The sequence below is a fragment of the Rhineura floridana genome, chromosome 2 (assembly GCF_030035675.1).
Source record: "Rhineura floridana isolate rRhiFlo1 chromosome 2, rRhiFlo1.hap2, whole genome shotgun sequence".
In the NCBI taxonomy this organism is placed as follows: Eukaryota; Metazoa; Chordata; class Lepidosauria; order Squamata; family Rhineuridae; genus Rhineura; species Rhineura floridana.
Window position 1 is genome coordinate 143971848 of NC_084481.1, and position 20726 is coordinate 143992573.

At 38.4% G+C, this 20726-nt stretch overlaps 1 protein-coding gene across 2 annotated transcripts in view; it reads left to right on the top strand.

The window, feature by feature from the left end:
* The window catches only part of CAT (catalase), a 52533-nt gene extending 35271 nt beyond the window's left edge, over positions 1-17262 (top strand). For both annotated transcript variants that reach the window (XM_061610747.1, XM_061610746.1), the window contains exons 3-13: positions 7252-7362; positions 8301-8431; positions 9845-9949; positions 10546-10671; positions 11591-11782; positions 11884-12036; positions 12747-12885; positions 13656-13786; positions 14139-14246; positions 14819-14905; positions 16728-17262. In XM_061610747.1, the coding sequence (XP_061466731.1) occupies positions 7252-7362; positions 8301-8431; positions 9845-9949; positions 10546-10671; positions 11591-11782; positions 11884-12036; positions 12747-12885; positions 13656-13786; positions 14139-14246; positions 14819-14905; positions 16728-16793 (1349 nt within the window). In that variant the 3' untranslated portion in view covers positions 16794-17262. The remainder of the gene's footprint in view (positions 1-7251; positions 7363-8300; positions 8432-9844; positions 9950-10545; positions 10672-11590; positions 11783-11883; positions 12037-12746; positions 12886-13655; positions 13787-14138; positions 14247-14818; positions 14906-16727) is intronic.
* Positions 17263-20726: the final 3464 nt, after the last annotated feature.

Sequence of the window (20726 nt, forward strand, 5' to 3'; positions counted from 1 at the left end):
ATTACTAATCTCTAGGCTGCATGCCAAAATACTCTTGAATCTGCAGGGAGTTCTTCAAAATTATGGTTTGGCATAGGGGTAAGGTGCTCAAAGGGGGAAGAAAAGGTCAAATATTCCATTGAGTGAGTGCAAGCCTTTGGGCCAGCCTGAAGTAGAGCTTTGGTGCTCTGGCAGCTTGTGAAATTTAAGCAACATTACAATGTTATTTCTTCTTAAAATGGGGCTATTTATTTCAAAGAATAAACAGGAGACGATAAAGATTAATAGTTATTTAATAGGAAAAAATCACTGTTCCTACAGAGTCAAACAAGGGTGCCCTAAGTATGTTGTTCATTAGAAACACTGAAAACATGATTATAAAATAAACACTATATTATATTAAAGCATAGTAATTAAGCAATTACAGTGTAGCTATCACAAGGGTATGGTAAAATAATAAATGAAATATAAAGTGAATTGCATTTATTGTTATAACAAGAAATCATAGGTGATAAATAAAAATATGTTGTACTCATAGCTGCTTTCTTATCTTCTAACACCCTCCCTCCAGTCCTGCTAACTTAAGAGCAAAAGCAATTGAATTTCCAGCATAAGATAAATTATATCTACCACTCAAATGGGAAGTCCAAGGTTCTCGAGTAGTGTCTGAAATAATAAGTTGCAAATTATTTGAAATCTTCAAACAAAAGTAAAAAAATAGTTTTACCAGGAGATAAAAGCAAGCTTTAAATTAGAAAGGAGAGAACTCTAATTAGATTAGATTTTGGATTAATATATGTGAAAATGCTTCATGGAGGGAAGCAATGTGTAAATCGGGGGGGGGGAGGAAATTTGGAAAAATTAGAAACTTTATTATTACTATTACTACTACTACTATTATTATTTAAACTTCTGACCTTCCTTCCAGAAGGAGCCCAGGACGACAAACAAAGAACAAAACACTAAAAGCATCTCAACAACAAATCATCTTAAAACATTTTTAAAAAATTTAAAAATATCTTGAAAAGCAGTTCCAAAACAGATGAAAACTGGGATAAGGTCTCTGCTTAAAAGACTTTTTGAAAGAGGAAGGTCTTCAGTAGATGCCGAAAAGATAATAGAGATGGTGCCTGTCTAATAACTGCATGAGGAACTTAGATGGAAAAATAACACAACCTTCCAGTTTTTCTTATGTTTCAATGGAAGCAATTGGTCAGAATCAAAACCCCAAAAGTAACAAGTAAGGAAACATTAGCAGCATTCACACATCTCTTTAAATAAATGGTGTTTAACTCTCCATCTGTGGGCCTTATTAGGCCCAACAGGCCTTTCCATTTGACCCACAAGACTTCTTCAAGCAAGCCATGCCCACCTGTCCATCATCTGATGTCATAGATGTCAGGTGCGGAACAGGCAAAGCAGCAGCTGCTTGGTAAAGTGCCACATTTAAAAAGAAGAAATGGAAACACCCTCTGTGTGTTCCCTATTCTTCCTTTGCAGCTGAAGCTTGAATTCAGCACTTCTTGAATGTAGTGCTTCCCCCTGCCCTGCCCTTCTGCACAGTTCATGGTTTGTGTGGAGAGAAGCAAACAACAAGCTGGATTCAGATGTGATGCTAAGCTAGACTTTGGCTTAGCTCCTGACAGAGTGGCAACAGAAGGAGAGGGGGAGAAGCGAACTGGCCACATTCTCCCTCTGCCCTGTGCACAAGTGTGCTGTGTGTCCACCTTTAAACCATGTTGTTGTTGTTGTTATGTGCCTTCAAGTCGATTACGACTTATGGTGACCCTATGAGTCAGTGACCTCCAACAGCATCTGTCAGGAACCACCCTGTTCAGATCTTGTTAGTTCAGGCCTGTGGCTTCCTTTATGGAATCAATCCATCTCTTGTTTGGCCTTCCTCTTTTTCTACTCCCTTCTGTTTTTCCCAGCATTATTGTCTTTTCTAGTGAATCATGTCTTCTCATGATGTGTCCAAAGTATGATAACCTGAGTTTCATCATTTTAGCTTCTAGTGACAGTTCTGGTTTAATTTGTTCTAACACCCAATTATTTGTCTTTTTCGCAGTCCATGGTATGTGCAAAGCTCTCCTCCAGCACCACATTTCAAATGAGATGATTTTTCTCTTATCCGCCTTTTTCACTGTCCAACTTTCACATCCATACATAGAGATCGGGAATACCATGGTCTGAATGATCCTGACTTTCGTGTTCAGTGATACATCTTTGCATTTCAGGACCTTTTCTAGTTCTCTCACAGCTGCCCTACCCAGTCCTAGCCTTCTTCTGATTTCTTGACTATTGTCTCCATTTTGGCTAATGACTGTGCCGAGGTATTGATAATCCTTGACAAGTTCAATGTCCTCATTGTCAACTGTAAAGTTACACAACTCTTCTGTTGTCATTACTTTAGTCTTCTTGACGTTCAGCTGTAGTCCTGCTTTTGTGCTTTCCTCTTTAACTTTCATCAGCATTCGTTTCAAATCATTACTGGTTTCTTCTAGTAGTATGGTATTGTCTGCATATCTTAAATTATTGATGTTTCTCCCTCCAATTTTCACACCTTCATCTTGGTCCAATCCCGCTTTCTGTATGATATGTTCTGCGTACAGATTAAACAAATAGGGTGATAAAATACAACCCTGTCTCACACCCTTTCTGATGGGGAACCAATCGGTTTCTCCATATTCTGTCCTTACAGTAGCCTCTTGTGCAGAGTATAGGTTGTGCATCAAGACAATCAGATGCTGCGGCACCCCCATTTCTCTTAAAGCATTCCATAGTTTTTCATGATCTACAGTCAAAGGCTTTGCTGTAGTCTATAAAGCACAAGGTGATTTTCTTCTGAAATTCCTTGCTCTGTTCCATTATCTAACGTATGTTTGCGATATGATCTCTGGTGCCTCTTCCCTTTCTAAATCCAGCTTGGACGTCTGGCATTTCTCACTCCATATATGGTAAGAGCCTTTGTTGTGGAATCTTGAGCATTACTTGACTTGCACGGGATATTAAGGCAATAGTTTGGTAATTACTGCGTTCTCTGGGATCCCCTTTCTTTGGAAGTGGGATATATATTGAACGCTTCCAGTCTGTGGGCCATGGTTTAGTTTTCCATATTTCTTGACAAATTTTAGTCAAAATTTGGACAGATTCAGTCTCAGTAACTTGTAGCAACTCTATTGGTATGCCGTCTATTCCTGGTGATTTGTTTCTTCCAAGAATTTTAAGAGCAGCTTTCACCTCACATTCTAAAATTTCCGGTTCTTCATCATATGGTTTCTCCGTGAATGAATCTGTCATCCTTGCATCTCTTTTGTAGAGTTCTTCAGTGTATTGCTTCCATCTTCCTTTTATTTCATCTCGGTCAGTCAGTGTGTTCCCCTGTTGATTCAACATCCCTACTCTAGGTTTAAATTTCCCTTTCATTTCTCTAAACTTTTGGAATAGGGCTCTTGTTCTTCCCATTTTGTTGTCCTTTTCTATTTCTATACAATAACTATTGTAATAGTTTTCTTTGTCCGTACGTACTAGTATAGTTGCATTTAGGGTTCTGACTGTGTTTCTATCTCCTTTTTCTTTTGCTTTCCTTCTCTCTTTAACCATTTTAAGAGTTTCTTCAGTCATCCATTGAGGTCTTTCTCTCTTTTTAACAAGAGGTATTGTCTTTTTGCATTCTTCCCTGATAATGTCCCTAACTTCAGTCCATAGTTCTTCTGGTTCTCTGTCAACTAAGTTTAAAGCCTCAAACCTGTTCCTTATTTGATCTTTATATTCTTCTGGGGTGTTATTTAAATTGTATTTTGGTGTTATGAGTGCTTTGTTGTTCTTTAGCTTTACTCTGATTTTCGATACGATCAGTTCATGATCTGTACCGCAGTCTGCTCCTGGTCTTGTTTTTGCAGAAAGTATGGAACTTCTCCATCTTCTGTTTCCAATTATATAATCAATTTGATTCTTATATTGGCCATCTAGTGATGTCCACATGTACAGTCGTCTTTTTGGTTGCTCAAAAAATGTGTTAGGAAGAAACAAATCATTGGCTTCACAGAATTCAATAAGTCTTTCTCATGCTTCATTTCTGTCACCTAAGCCCCATCTCCCCACAATTCCTAATTCTTCTCTGTTCCCTACTTTTGCATTCCAGTCCCCCATGATTATCATCATATCTTGTTTTGGTGTGTGATCAATTTCATCCTGTACTTCTGTGTAAAATCTCTCCAATTCTTCTTCTTCTGCATTTGATGTTGGAGCGTAGACTTGGTTGATGGTTATGTTAATAGGTTTGCCATTTAATCTCATTGATATCACTCGCTCAGACCCTGCGTTGTAGCTCCTAATTGCTTTTGCTACATCACTTCTCACTATTAAAGCAACCCTGTTTCTTCTTGATTTCTCATTTCCTGCATAAAATATTTTGTAGTTGCCTGATTGATAATGTCACATTCCAGTCCATTTTAATTCACTCACGCCAAGTATTGTAATGTTGATACGCTCCATTTCTTGCTTGACAATTTCTAACTTTCCCTGGTTCATGCTTCTCACATTCCATGTTCCTTTGTGTTTGTTGTACAACTCCAGATTCTCCTTTCGCATCTGTGTGCATCAGCCTCTGGGCTTCCTTTCAGCTTTGACCCAGCTGCGTCATTAGTCACAGCGCTACTCGTACTTGTCCTTTGTTCTTCCCCAGTAGCTCAGTGAGTGCTTTCTGACCTGGGGGTCTCATCTTCCAGCACTATCTCGTATTGCATTTTGGATACTCTGTTCATAGGGTTTTCGTGGTAAGAGATATTCAGAGGTGGTTTACCATTGCCTTCCTCTGAGTTTGGATGCATCTTAGTTTTATGTCTCAGCTTTGACCATTCCGCCTTGGGTGCCACTGCTAGGAGTCTAGCCTCTTGGTCTCGACTCCTGACGGCATTGCTCTCAGTTTCTTCAGCACTCTCAAACCCCTTCACCACGTTAAGGTGTGCACCCTAAAGGGGGCTTTAAACCATAGTTAAGTTTAACTATAGTTTAAAGTGATGTGTGAACCAGGGCTTTGTTTGTTTGAGAGAGTAAGCATCTATCAAAAAATGTCCCCTTCTTTAATCTTCAGGCCAAAGCATCAGTAAGAATACCACACCAAGAAAGGCAGAGATATTCCCCCAGGTGTGTTTGTGTTAATATTTGGCAACTGATGGTAGTTCGAACTTTTCCTGCATTCTGATTGGTGTTATCTAGTTATCCCTTAAATAATTTCCTTTCATAAAATTTAGTTATCAATTTATGAGTTCTGGTTAATTTTTGTTCTGTTTTGTTTAATTGGAGCCTAGAGTCTTTCACCTTAGCAAAACCAAGAGTCATAAATATTGGCCAGGTAATGAAGAGATATGCCCTTTATCCCAAGTGGTTCTTAATAGTATCTATCATGAATCTGTTCTTTTTTTTTCCAGTGTAATTTCCAGAATGTAGGTTTTGGAAACATCTATACAGGGAGTAATCCTCCAATGGAACAAGCATCTCACATTTGAAAAACTTTAAAAATTGAGCAGCATAGCTTTCTCGCATAGAAGAAAGAGGCAAAGGTTACCTCTTCTGAAGTAAACTTTCAGATTTCAAAACTCAGAGCAATAAAATCATAAAACAGGGAAAGCAAGAGAGATACTTTGTTCTTAAATCACACCAAAATTTCATTTGAATCTTCAATAACTCTATGCATTAATAAGAAATGATCTTTCTTGCTTCATGACCAGTCCATAACAACCTGAGAAATAAATCCTCATCTTTGAGTGTTTTTAAAGTACGAGTAATAGCCACCTGATGTGCTTTTATCTGTGAGAGGAATCACTAGTCTCATCCTTCAGGTGTCCATTGTAAGGAGTGTTCATGTTTTATTACTTCCTTTACACCCATCTCCCATTTTTAATGACATTTTGGAATGTTTTTCATGTTGTCGTCTGCATTTCAATTAAAACAGAAAAGATAAGCAACTCAACTCTGAATAGGGAGTATGCCAAATTAAAACATACCCAAAGTTATTAGTGGATCAAATAATGAGACTTAATATTGGCTTACAGATCTTGTGAGGCTTAATTCTGTCTTTAAAGAACCAAAAAAGGCTGACATGGGCTTTCTTGGATTCTAGCAGGGCAGATAATAAATGCAGAAAATGAATGCCGCAGCAGGAGGAAACCTGACCTTATTCCCAAGTTCTACTTAAACTAAAAAGCAGAATGGTGATAGTAATACTACATTTACATTACAGATGAGGACAACTTTCAAGGCTAAAAGTGTTTTTGAAATCAAAACAAATCATCTCTCCCAAAAGTAAGGCCCAGCCGCCTCTTGCATGACAATAAAAGCTGTCACAAACCTATAAAACATACAAGCATGAATCAAATTGTAAAACAGGTAAAAGCATTAGCTTTATAGCTTAATTAGATCAATAGCTTAATATTTTATTAGCTCAATTACGTTTGCCTTTAGCAGGACAATAAAAGCTGTCACAAACCTATAAAACATACAAGCATGAATCAAATTGTAAAACAGGCAAAAGCATTAGCTTTATAGCTTAATATTTTATTAGCTCAATTAAGTTTGCTTCTTTAAGGCTCATCCCAATTAACCAAAGGTGGTGTTCCAGCCTAGCAAGAACAGCTTCAGATACAAAATTATTTTGTTTGTTTGTTTTGATTAAAGGAGGAACCATGGTTCTCTTGTCTAGGGCTCACACAGATGCTGCTGTCAGATAGCTGTCTGCAACCAAAACACCCAGCTGCAAGGAAAATATATGATCTGTTACTGTGTTCCAGGTTATATCAAAAGTTTTATGGCAGGAAGACGGATCCCCTGTATTCACAGATGCTGTGCCAGCATGTATTCAGGTCTTTTGGCCTAGGCATAAAGGGATCATCATGGATTCCTGAAACAAAACTTTGGATCATGCCTGAAATGGACACACACCTTTTTCACAGCACCACAGGATCTAGAAAATAAGTGTAAAATGAATAAACAAAATTTCCTACCTCCTGTCTAATTATAACAGTCCCTGTAAAGTGTCTGTTATGGACATTCAAGATCTTTTGTTTCCTATAACACTATATCTGGTTCAAAGGGAAATACGCTATGTGAGTGCCAAGTACAGATGTAGCAGGAAAGCATCTCACTATATGGAACAGAAGCATTCTTCCTAAGTTGCCCTGCCCTATCTGATATGGTTACCAAAAGTCTGGTTTTTAGACTGTTTGTTTATACTTCAATTTTTAATGAAATGAACATTTTTTACCTTTTTAGGAGCTTTTGGCTTTTTTGAAGTGACTCATGATATCACCAAATACTGCAAAGCAAGCGTATTTGAGCATATTGGCAAAAGAACTCCAATTGCCATTCGATTCTCTACTGTTGGTAAGTCTTGAAACACTTTACGAGTTTTATTTTATTTGTGTTGTATATGAAGATGCCTTCATTGAACCGTTACTTACAGATATTCTTTTCATGAGACTTTAAATTATCTATAAGTATAATATTTCATCTGTTGGGACATCCATTGAAACTGACCATATAGTTGGTTTAAAAAATAAGCTGCTTGATATGCTTTTTAAAAAATGCTCCTGTTCCTAATTTTTACACAATGTTATTAAACAGACTAGTGCAGGAAGGGATTCCTTGTCTCCTTTATAAATCTGCCCTCCTTCACCCAAGCAGGCAGTCTACTTTTGGGAAGTCAAACCTCCAGCAAGAATACAGGCAGAAGTAAGAGTTTGCTCTATCATAACCGGGTTGGCAGAGGAATGGAGCGGCCATATAGTCACTCTGCTACTCTGTTCCCAAGTTGCAGAAAGAAAAGGCAGTTTAGCAACACGGTATCAGAAATGGAGTTTCACAACAAAAGATTATGTCAAATGAGGACACTACATTGCCAGCTCTCAACAGATCAAGCTAGGAAACTGGTGTACAATGTTCGCTTTCTATTCAGTTCCTCTTAGAAGCTATAAATGGCAATATGTTGGTATGATCATCAGTACAATATTTTAAATTCAGGCTTTGTAATATGCATGAAGTGAAGGCTGGGAGAACTGTTTTCACATTTGATGGCTGTGACTTTGTGAACTTAATGGTTTTCATAACTGTGTTCCCAAACAAGTTATATGAGACTTTTGCATGGATGGCTTTGGAGTTAAATGTTTCCTACTAGATTCCCAGTATTAGCATGGTGCCAGTCTCCAGGGTATAAAAGTCTTGCATAAGGAAAACAAAACTTTTTGACAACTATTTCCTTGATGTATATGTTGTGACTGTGTGCAATTGTCAGTGTCTTACATTTATAAATCTTCATTTTCTAGCTGGAGAATCGGGATCAGCTGATACAGTTCGTGACCCTCGAGGCTTTGCAATGAAATTCTATACAGAAGATGGCAACTGGGATCTTGTGGGGAACAACACTCCCATCTTCTTTATTAGAGATGCAATATTGGTAGGTCAGAACGTGATGGATATTTATTTGGGTATTCAAAACAAATGAATGTGTGGTGAATAAAAGGGGGAGAGAGAAGTTTAAAGTACAAAATACCTGGATTTGTTTCTTCCACATGGCTTATTTTCAAATATCAAATTACAAGTCCTATGTCCATGGGAATAGTCTGTTCATATTAAGTGTCTTCTTGTTAGCTTTTGAATAGTCATTATTATTTTTGTCCAGATGTATATTCTTTGTAATTTGTACATTGAGATTGCCATTAGATACTTCATTTCAGTTACATTATGTAATTATCATACAAAGGTGAGCGCATTCAAGTTCTCTCCCTAAGACCTATTAATTTAAATGGGATGTTAAGTCATATTTCTAGACTTGACCTATTTCCCATTTATGTTCAGGTGGTTTAGCAGTAGCAGTATAATTAAAATTACAGTGGAACTGGATAAAATGTAGTAGAGCTTACAAGCGTTCAACCAGGGATGCTTTCAAAAATGAGCTCTCTTGCTCAAATGTTTTGCTCAAATGTTTGCTAGCAATGTTGAGGTAAGCCCAGCCCTGCATGAGAAGGATATTTGAATAAGGCAAACGTCCCTGGAGAGCAAGTTCCAAAGAGAGAATGCCAAAACTGAGCAGGCCCTATCACAGACCTCTACTACTCTTAACTTAGATGAAGGAAGAACTCTGGGCAGAGCCTCCTTTGAAAATCTATTGTACTAGCAGACTGGAATTGGAGAAGGTATTCCCATATATAAACACCAGCACTTCAGACTGTGCCAAGAAAAATAATGAAAGCCATACAGTTGTTCTAGCACAGGTATAATATATTCCCATCAGCTCACTTTGGTAATTAAACAGGAAGTTATTTTGCTCTAAGTGAAGCTTCCAGACAGTCTTCAAAGGCAGGCTGCTGGGGGTTACTAAACATACATCACAGTGGCTAAGGCTGTAATCCAACACACACATACCTCAGAGCAAGTCCCATTGAATCTAATGGAGCTTATGTCTGAGTAGACATGTATTGGATTCAAGCCTTAGTCATTATTTCAGAGCGACTGTAGTCAGTGTATTTGTCTTTTCAGGCCTGAGCTTCAGTTTTTTGTTTGGAAAAAGAAAAGTTTCTCATGAGTTCTGTCAAAGTTTGTAAATCTAGCAATAAGGAGGAGAATATAATACTGCATTTGTCAGGCTCTCTTGATTGTTCAAAACAATTCATGGCTTTTCCTGTTTCTTCAATTGCTTTTTGCTTTTAAGATTTATGATTCTGTCATTGCCATAGTAGACTTAGGTATGTTAACTTACAGAACTTGATTTACAGATACGTATTTTCAAAGTGAACTTAGTACAAGGGAATGTGTAGATAATACAAATACAGAGTACTGTAATTTTTTCTTTGTATTTTGTTTGTATTAGTTTCCATCCTTTATCCATACCCAAAAGAGAAACCCACAGACTCATCTGAAAGATCCAGACATGGTATGGGACTTCTGGAGTCTTCGCCCTGAGTCTCTACACCAGGTAGGATTTATTTTTCTAATTACCCGTCTTCCTTTTCCTTGCAGACTGAATCAGCCACTTCATTTACCCTACATGCGTCTAAAAAACAGCTCAAAGAGAAAGGCAGAGACCCAAAGATGCAAGTTAAAAGACCAGTTCTCTTCACACTTCTGTATATGAACTCTTCTCATGAGTAATATGCACCACAACTCTTTCCTTATCTCTCAAGCCCACACTATTATGTAAACCTTTTTAATTTTTAATGTGTCAATATTTGTGTAATTTATTGTTCAGAACCAATTACTGAAAGCCCACCTGCCCCTGTTCAAGCAGACAATTGGAGTTTGTATGTTCCCCCTTCAGAACATATAATGTATTGATGGGATGCAAGGCTTTCTCACTTGGAATGCCCTCTCAAATGAATTATGTGGGAATGAGATATTGCACGATTAGTGCAGGACAAGGGCTCATGGGGGTGGGGGATATCATGCTAAGAATAAACTATTCTTCTGTGCAGAAACATCCACAGTCTACTATACAAAAGTGTACTGAGTTGTTTTTACTTGAGTTTTCATGAAGGATACCCTATGTAGTTTTGTTTATTGCTTTATATTTAGGTATCATTTCTGTTCAGTGATCGTGGCATTCCAGATGGGCACCGTCATATGAATGGTTATGGATCACATACTTTTAAGCTAGTGAATTCTAGCGGAAAATCAGTGTACTGCAAATTCCATGCAAAGGTAATAATTTCAGTTTTCTTGTTTAGGATTTTTAATAACAATGTACTACTTCTAAACCAGGATTACTGGGAGATTAAAATGTTGTTTACTTATTTGATTTTGAAAATGTACTGTTGCATTCCTAGTCTAGTAATATTACCATATGCTACTACTTGCAGGTTACTTGAAAGATTTATAGGATAGTCATTTAGACCTAATAAATTACTGTTCCAGTGGTTTAATGATGAGAATGGGCCAGACACCTTCATTTTTGGCACTGCAGCTCTTACTTATGTGACAGGGAATGTGTTTGTTTGAGTGAGTGTTAGACACATACAATACATAGTGTCAGGAGTGACAAAATTCAGTTACACTTCCTGTACAATCATAAAATTGAATGATTTTTCCTAAATGACTGTTTGCCTTTGGAAGCTTTGTGTTCCCTCACTGTATTGCCACCTAAACTATTGCATTTATCCATTGTTAGCTTATTTAAATTGGAAAAGCAGCAAGTCTGTTATTCATTGCTTTACTGTATGATTTCTTGACACTTAAAACAAATTTTGATGTGCACTTAATTGCTGGACAAAGCCACACCTGGAGTTCTTACCCGTTTCTGCTTCTTTAACAAAGAAACCAGTACCTGGCAACATGTTTATCCCCTTTTTACTTCTGTTATGTAGGGATGGAATACTGCACTTCGGATACTGGTTTATGAACAGTGATATCTGCACATATCTCCACTTCTGGATATAGGCTTCTTTTCAGTATGGCAGCTTCTTATGCCCTTCCCCACAGCAGATCTTTAGATCGTAGTCTGTTCTGCACAGAGATTTCTGTCATTAAGAATTCCGATATTTCTTGTTTTAGTTGTTACTAGTGTGCAATTATTAATTAAAATTAATGAAAAATCTAACTGATGCTATTTGAACATTTGCAGACTGATCAGGGAATCAAAAACATTCCTGTTGAAGAAGCAGGAAGACTGGCATCTGAAGATCCTGACTATGGCCTGCGTGATCTTTATAATGCTATTGCTAATGGAAACTTCCCATCTTGGAGTTTCTATATCCAGGTTATGACATTTGAACAAGCCGAGAAATTTCCATTCAATCCTTTTGATGTAACTAAGGTATATATATATTGTGTTCCTTTCTCCTGCATATTACATATGTCTGTGGAAAGAATGATTTGAAAAATGGCTGTCATAAAATGTCTTGTCACGTTTTATAGGTTTGGCCTCACAAAGGCTATCCTCTTATCCCTGTGGGCAAACTTGTCTTAAATAGGAACCCTGTCAATTATTTTGCTGAGGTGGAACAACTTGCCTTTGATCCAAGCAACATGCCTCCAGGGATTGAACCTAGCCCTGATAAAATGTTACAGGTAACCAGTATATAGTACCTTTTCATATTTCTTTAAACAGTGTTAACAGAATACTCCAGCCATCTAGTTCTACTAATATTGCATTATTGCCCATGGGGCTTGTTCTTTCCTAGGGCAGAATGATAATGTTTCTCTACTGCCAATTCAAACTTGTATTGCCTGGAAACATAGGAAACAAAGGAAACAAATAAAATATATGAGGGTTTTTTTTCAAATTAAAGACAGGAAGACCCAGAGAAAACACGATTCTCTAGTTGGTTACATATGATTGTGTTGTGGGGAGTATGCTTATTAGCAATTACAGCAACGTCTGTAGTCAGCTATTCTAAATCAAAATTAAGAATGTAACTGCACAATAGCTTTCAGCGTTGTCAAACTGCTCAAAGCAGGTCATAAATTCTCTAGGAATTATCTCTTGATCACACCTGGGAAGAGCATTCAGATTCATACACTTGATAATTACCCTGGTTTTCACTATATGAAACAGACTTCTTGTCTGATCCAAAAGATCTGCTCTTACATTGTGTTTGTATTGCCCCCGTGAAAAACAATTATTCCCTCTGTTGTACGTGCTGGGAACAGGAGCAGCTTAAAACAAATAGTGTCACCATTAAAAGTATGTATAGCAGAAAGCATTGCGCAGCAATCTGACACCACCCCAAAGAAAAGTTACCCTCCTTTACTCTTGCCCCTGTAATGTATTATTCCAGGGTCGTCTTTTCTCATATCCAGATACTCACAGACATCGTCTGGGACCCAACTATCTTCAAATTCCTGTAAATTGCCCATACCGCGCTCGAGTGGCTAACTACCAGAGAGATGGATTTATGTGTGTTTCTGACAACCAAGGTAATTCAGAGGTTATCTGCAAGGACTTTTTCTACATAGACAACATAGTTTGAAAATGTGATTTAATATTTCTTCATGTTAGATTCTTAACTTAATCTAAGATCATGAAGTCAGACTTTTGCTCACACAATGAGACTTTCCCCTTTCCCTCCTGCAGTGCCCCTGGTCTGCTGCCCTGTGTGAACTTTTTTTAAAAACAAAATTGACCTTATATGACCTAATTGAAGTATATGGATGCATAAAATAGTTCAATAAAAGGGGTATTACAATATGAATAGAGACACAAGAAATGAATACATGAATATATGGCAGTGGTCATTTTAGCTTCAAGCATTTATGCCTACTATTTGGACAATTGCAATAAAATTATATTTAAAGTCATGCCAAAGTGATTGTATTGTTTCAGAGAACTTGCATAAAATAAACTTTGCTAGTCAACCAAGAGCTCATAATAACAGGTAGTTGATCTTTCTGGAATATTCTGTTAGATCCCACTCAAAGTATTCTGCTTATCAGTAAAGACATTAGTAATGAAGAAATTCATTAATCTTATTTTGTATGGAAAGAGTAACAGGGAATTAATACCCTGATTAGCTCTCAGTTTGGAAATTGGAACTAGGTAAGAATCGTAGACCTGTATTGAAAGAGTTTGGTTGCCTTGTTTCTCTGAAAAGTGATTCCTGCTGTATGCCATTTACATTTTTACAAACATAACTGGTTTGAGGCACAGCTGAAATGTTCCTGACACATGCATACATATATTTTCCTAGGTGGTGCCCCTAACTATTATCCAAACAGTTTTACTGGCCCAGAGGACCAGCCCAATTTGAAGGAGCCCCGCGTACTTGTCTCGGGTGATGTACAACGCTTCAATAGTGCAAATGAGGATAATGTGTCTCAAGTAAGCAGAATAGAAGTGGCAGGCTACCTCACTTTGGATGTGGGTTGAATAAATACGCTGATTTTTTTAAAAAAAAAATGAACTGAATTGACCATCAGCTTTTTTCTTGAGACATCTGCAAAACTCCTGCCTTGAAAACAGGTTGAAGGCACAATCTTTCTAAATGACCTGAAACTTCTCTGGAATAAACCTAGTGCCCATCCCTTTCCTTCCCTGTGCTGATAGCCGAGTTGCACTGATGAGACTTTCTAAGTTAACAGTTTTATTTTTATTTTAGAAAACTTTGAATTAATATGCAAAATGATACATTTATAATGAGAGAAGATATTTGTCTTCAACTCTCATTTTAAAGGTACGAGACTTTTATACGAAAGTACTGAAGGAGGAAGAGCGTGAGAGGCTTTGTGCGAACATTGCTGGCCATCTTAAAGGTGCTCAGTTTTTCATTCAGAAGAAAGCTGTAAGTAGTATATCGCATTAGCTGACATCTGCTCTATGCTTTTAAAATACATCCTGAAATAATTTTAGAAAGGTGTGCACACAACTATTTTAAGATGCATCAAAATACAATATGAGAAGGACGAAATATGTAAGGTAAAAAAGCCAAACAAAGCTAAGATAAATAACCTTTGTAATAAGCTCTTCTTGAATTGCATCTTTAAAATCAAATTATAGCAGAATAACTATAACTAGTGTAGGACATCTTCTGCCCATTGAAAGATAAGCTTTTCAAGTAAGTCCTGGATATATTTAGCACCCTCTTGGTTATGATATAGCATAGAAAGCCTATGAACAATGCCATTTTTTGCATGCAAAAATAACATTCACCTTTGGACTCTTGCACATAAAACTGAATAATACTATAATAGGAGATAAGATGGAGACTAATCAATTCATATGCAGTCAATTTCAGATCTCTATGTCAGTTGCAAGTGACATTGTCGACAGTTTAGAGAAGGTAGATGTAGAGAATGGGCTTGGAAAGAAATAATGCAACATTATACTTGCTCTTCAACGTTTTGCAATTTCTAGGTGAAAAACTTTACTGATGTTCATCCTGATTATGGTGCCTGCATTCAAGCCCACCTGGACAGATTCAATGCTGAAAGTAGTAAAAAGGTATGATGCCAGCTTCAATTTCACCTACTCTGTGCTGCGAGGTTAGGGCAAATAAGATGCAAAGATGCAGTAGACTGGGAGTGGATAATGGGAAGAGAAAACCGTGGAGGGGTGAATGTTTAATTAATTAATTTATTTATTTAATTAATTAATTTTATTTGATTGAATTTTTATACCGCCCCATAGCAAGCTCTCTGGGCGGTGTACATAAAAAATAAAACACTTACAAACAATTTAAAAGCAGCTAAAAACCAACTAATCATCCAATTATAAAAGGTGTGTCGTATGACTGTCTGTTAAAACATTAGATACAAATACAAACTATTAACAGATATAAAAATATTAAATAGTAAAATATTAAAAATATTAAAATGCCTGGACAAAGAGGAAGGTTTTCACCTGGCGCCAAAAGGATAGTAATGTAGGCGCCAGGCAAACCTCATCAGGAAGGGTGTTCCATAATTCGGGGGCCACCACCGAGAAGGCCCTCTTTCTTGTAGTCGCCTTCTGGGCGTCTCTCTGACTAGGCACCCGGAGGAGGGCCTTCGATGTTGAGCGCAGTGTACGGGAGAAATTTAAAATGCAACCTCTCCATTAAATACAATGCTGCCAATCAAGTGGCCAAAGCCCGTGTCTGAGCTTACCTAGCTGTCTTGCAGGTGTGGGGAACCTTTGGCCCTCCAGATGTTGCTGAGCTACAACTCCCATAGCACCAACAAGCATGGCCAATGGCAAGGGATAATGGGAATTGTAGTTCAGCAATATCTGCTCTATTGCCACATCTGCTCTATTGTTTCACACCCTACTTCTTTTATAGATTGAGATTATGGAGGCTTAACATCTACAAATGACAGCTCTAATTAGAGGCCTCACCTACATGGTCTCTTGCAGGTGTTTGACTCAGCACCTACTTGATTTTTGTACTGATTTACCATCTGATCACCCAGTCCTAATTATGTTGTACTTCATTACAATATTTCAGTGTCTACATCTGTGTAGTGTTGGATACATTTCAATTTGGTTAAGTTGTTAGTCTTATCTATTTTTTTTTGAGGGAAAACTGTAAGGTTAAATCAGTGAATATATTTCCCAGTTGGAAGATCCAGTATGAAACTAAACTACATCTTGGAGATATATGAATGTTTTAGGATGAAAGGAAATCATATTTGTATCTGTGGTGAATAAACACTTTATAGTTACATAACATTAGAAAAATATTTTTTCGTAAATACCACATGAAAATATATTTGAGAAATATTTGCCAATATGTCAGCAAATCATCAGATTTTTAGGATAATGCCTTGCTTAATAATATCAATACCTTTTTTAAGGAAGTTGAATACCTTTAGGAATGGAATCCTATGGTCACTCAGAAGTTGTTCGAGGGCTCTAGGGTATTGCAGACCTTTCTCTCATGACACCTGTGTGTAGCAAGGGTAGTCTACCTTCAAAAGTCTTCCCTGATATGGGTATAGAAACCTCTGTTGATCTTGCTACTCTATTGTTGGTGCTGTGGTGGTAACAGCAAACAGAGACTGTAAAGCCATTCTATTCCTCAAACACATTCCCATAACCATGGGGAAAGTGCACCAGTTCTGGGACTGCAATATTTATTTTCCTTTCATGTGGGATCAATGAGAGGGAACAACTAAAGCAATGGAGGGAAACGGCAAAAAGAATGAAAAAAACTGCCATCAGTTCTACTCTCTCATCTTTGGATTTGGTAGTTTGTGCATCGTCAGATTCTCCCACTCCAACTTGTCCATAAGAAACTTCCTCTTAAAAATTGTGCTATTTTTAACAATTTTTGTCCTTTTTCTAGGATTGTGTTCATAGCTGTACACAAACTTCATCCCATGTTGCTCCAATAGAAAGATCTAATCTGTAAAAGGCGTAATCTATGATTACTGGTCCCATCAATCACTTTATCCCATAGAATTTACATCCGTCCAACTGGAAGAGGAGCCTTAACAAATGTGGCAATTCATGTTTTTACAGAAGTCTCTTTAATGGTGACAATTGCAACCTGAATGCTCTTGCATTGTATTTGTGATTTAAAAACTGAATTGAATTATAAACTTATGCTTTGTAATATGATCTGTCCAGACTGTTAAAAGCTGAATCTATGCTGGCAATAACATTTAATTGGTTTGACTGAAGTATGATTGCAATAACTTTTTATCTACTTTTGCAAATTAATCAAAATGTGTACTTTAATTTTTGTTGTTGTAACTCTCCTTGCGCTCATGTATCCAATAGAACAACAGCTATATGTTGAAACACATATTGCATCATATTTACTTTAATCTTCCTTTGGTGTAAAACATATAAAGAAATAAACTCAACTTTTGATCATTTTTACAGTGTGTATTCTTAAAATAAAGGTAAAATGTTTCATATTCTCATACTCATTTCTGGAGTTTTAATACATAATACAGTCTAGTAACCTTGTATTTCCTTTTAGGCCTAGATTCATGGGTCAACTTACATATGACAGGGCTATCATTCATGTTGCCCCCCATCTATATATAAAGTGGGAATAGGTGACCCTACTTTAAAAATAAAAGGAGCATGCAGGTGAGGGATGTTGGATTCTCCCTCCCACTCCCATAATTTAACTCGCTGCAAGTCAATATAATTTTCTCACTCTTTGGTTCCTATATTTAAAATGAGCTGAGCATGGAGACAAGTGTCTGGAGCAACAGATTTAATTCATGCAAAGTTGAAATGTAGCAAAGTAGGTTTATAGTAACTTTACCACACATAAATTCAAACAACCCATTTATTGTGCCATCATTAGACTCACTCTGAATTGCGTGGGTACTAATATGGTAACAGTTGAGCACAAACTGGGTATAAGACAGCTGTTTCATGCCATGTGGAACACTCAATATGGATGACTGCTGAACATCCATACTGTTTTGTGTGTTTTTCCATATTGTCTGCCTCTTTGATGCAGAGAGCAGGAATCCGGTCACTGCTGCCTCTTCTGTGTTATATGTGGTGTTATCCAACCCCTTTGTCATCTGCCCTCTTTTTAAATGGAATTTCTTTGTCCCTGCTTTAGCTTTATCTACAAATAATTTCTCCAAACTTAGCTTTTACAATTCCTCCCCCACCCCCCAATTTACCGCTTTTCTCTCCACACTCTTTGGATGAAACTTAACTGATATGACATCAGATGCCTAAAAGTTCAACATGTTTGAATTTGGCATTTTATGAATTGGCATCTTTTTCTTTCACTGTACAAGATGTCACTGTAAAAGAGGTAAAAAAAATGATGTCATATTTTGACTGCAGAGAAGAACAGGGAACATGTAAGGTATGCTCCCAGTTCTTTCTTTGCAGATGCAGCTTGAAACTTCCTATGCCTGGTGTCATATGCTGTCAGACATGGGAAAGATGAGTGTGGGTTGCCCAAAACTGCCTTGTGTGCTTAAATTAAACCGGTGGATCAGAGGTTGCCTCCTGCTGCTCCACAGTTTGTTTATTACATTTATGTCCTGCCTTTCTTTTCATGATAGAAACCCAAGGTGGCTTACATATGTTTCCCAGGCAGTCTCCCATCCAGGCACTGACCAGACCTGACTCTGCTTGGCCTCATGCCCCTTCAGACCATAGCCTACAGTTGACATATGCACCGATGAAAAAGCAGCTTCAAACCAACCAGAGCACATTTTCAATTATGTGGCGAAGAGACTTCTAGGTCATTTTAAAGCCACTTTTGGTTCTTCCATTTAGCTTTTATGGCTCTAAATTTCTCGCAAACACTTGTTAATGCTCTGACTTCACTCATTGGCTAAAAGCACTGATACCTCACAAAGCAATTACTTTGAATGGAGACTGCACATTTTGCTTCACAGGTTTCTAAAAGAGCTAGAGACTTACATTTTGAAAAGGATGAAAACTCAGAATTTGCACCCCCTGCTGCATGCTTCTTAACTGACAAGCCTATTTTATAGCACTTTAACATTAATGTGCCTATTGTCCACAGATTTATAGTTTGATGAAAGATTTTGTTTTGAACAGTTGTAAAGTTATGATAGTTGTATTCAGTTATTTGTACATATTTTTATTTAAAATACTTCATTTGGCATTGTAAAGATAGGGCTGTCCTTAGGAGTGTGGGGCCCCCAGGGCAAATCACACTGCCCCCCCATTGCCTTCATCTCCTCCCTGCCTTTTCATGATCATGAAGACAGAGCTGGCAGCTGCCCAGCCTTCTCCCCTAGCTTATGTTTGCTTTTTGTCACCACTTTAGCACCAGTGGTTTTCTTCACCAGCAACTTACATGGGGGTGGGGACAGTACCATTTTACACAATGGCAATGTGGGCAAGGGTCTCCCATCTCTTCCCTCCCTGTCTTGCTCTAAGAAGGGAGAAGGTGGATAGCGTCACTCTGTGGGAGGCTGCAGGACTGCTGGCTGTGATCACAAGTGCCAGGTGTGGCTCTTTCAAAGAGTGGGGCCTGAAACAGCCATCGCTACCTGCTCCCCCCCCCCGAATGGCCCCATATAAAGAACAAAGCCAAAAATTATTGCTGAAGGACAGCAAACAATGATGAGCAGACGTTTCTTCATGCAAAGCCATTTTATTATCAGTAAACCATCAAACTTCTTTCTCTTCTGGTGTATGATTGTTTTACTAAAAAGCTTTAAACAGGAGAGTTCTGCTTGTGTTCACTATTGCCTGCCATTTCTTGCCTCCTAACCCACTTTTCCACCCATATGGGGAAAGAAGAAATACAATCTGTCTTTTCATGTGGGAACAAAAATGACATATGGATAATTGACTGGAAAGGAAGGGTTAAGTAGCAGCTGGCTGCTATTGCTGCTCTTCAAGGCTAACGACAGTCTCCCAGGCTGCTTTTCAAGGTTTTTTTTTTAAGGTAAATTGAAGAACACACAACTGCATATAATTAGGCTATTTCACCTGTGGATACTTGGCGATGCCATCTACCCTTCATTTTTGAATTTCTATTCAAACTCACATTCACATATCAAAACTCAGGAACATTTAAAATTTCTCTAGCTCTGATTGCAAGCAGAAATGCAGTTAATAACACGTTGAAACATACAAGGCAAAAGGTTTTACTGACAGAAGGTTCTGGCCTTTGCTCAGTAATAGTTGGATTAATAGCTTACATTGCACAATGATCACGGAGTCTTCAATTTCAGCCAGGACGATTTGGATTTCTTTCTTTGCTAGATAAGATATGACAACAGCATCTCGGTTTATTAACTAAAACAACAAAGCTTCTCTTTCACCATTATTACAATAACATCTATGGTATGTGTACTTAACCAAAGTCTGTCTTGCATAATCCCGTTCCGTGCCCGGTACTTCCGGGCAAAGGGGCGTGTTTGCGGCCACAGCCGAAGCCCTGGCTGCCATTGGGTGTGTGTGTGTGCACGCGGCGCGCCGGCGCGCCATCGTGACACACAGGAAGGAGGCGGGGCGGCTGAAGGCCATTTAAGGCCACTCCACCAGCCTCCCGCCCTCCTTTGAATTTTGGCGGCTGAGGCTTTGTGGCAGCGGCTGCTGCGCGGTGCGGGGAGCCTCCCGGTGCGGGCGAGGCCTTCCGGCCGCGGCGGGACCTTTGGTGAGCCGGCCTTGCGGGGGCAGCGGCGGCGGCGGGATGCGGGGGGCCTTCTGGCCGCGATGGGCCGGCCTTGCGGCTGCGATGAAACACGTGAGTGCTTCCAGCGGCGGCGAGGCGCGGGAGGACTTTCAGCCGCGGCGAGGTGGTGTAAGGAAGATTTATGGTTGCATTCCTAAGCACACTTAGAGAATAAATAAGGCCCACTGAATACGGGGAGAA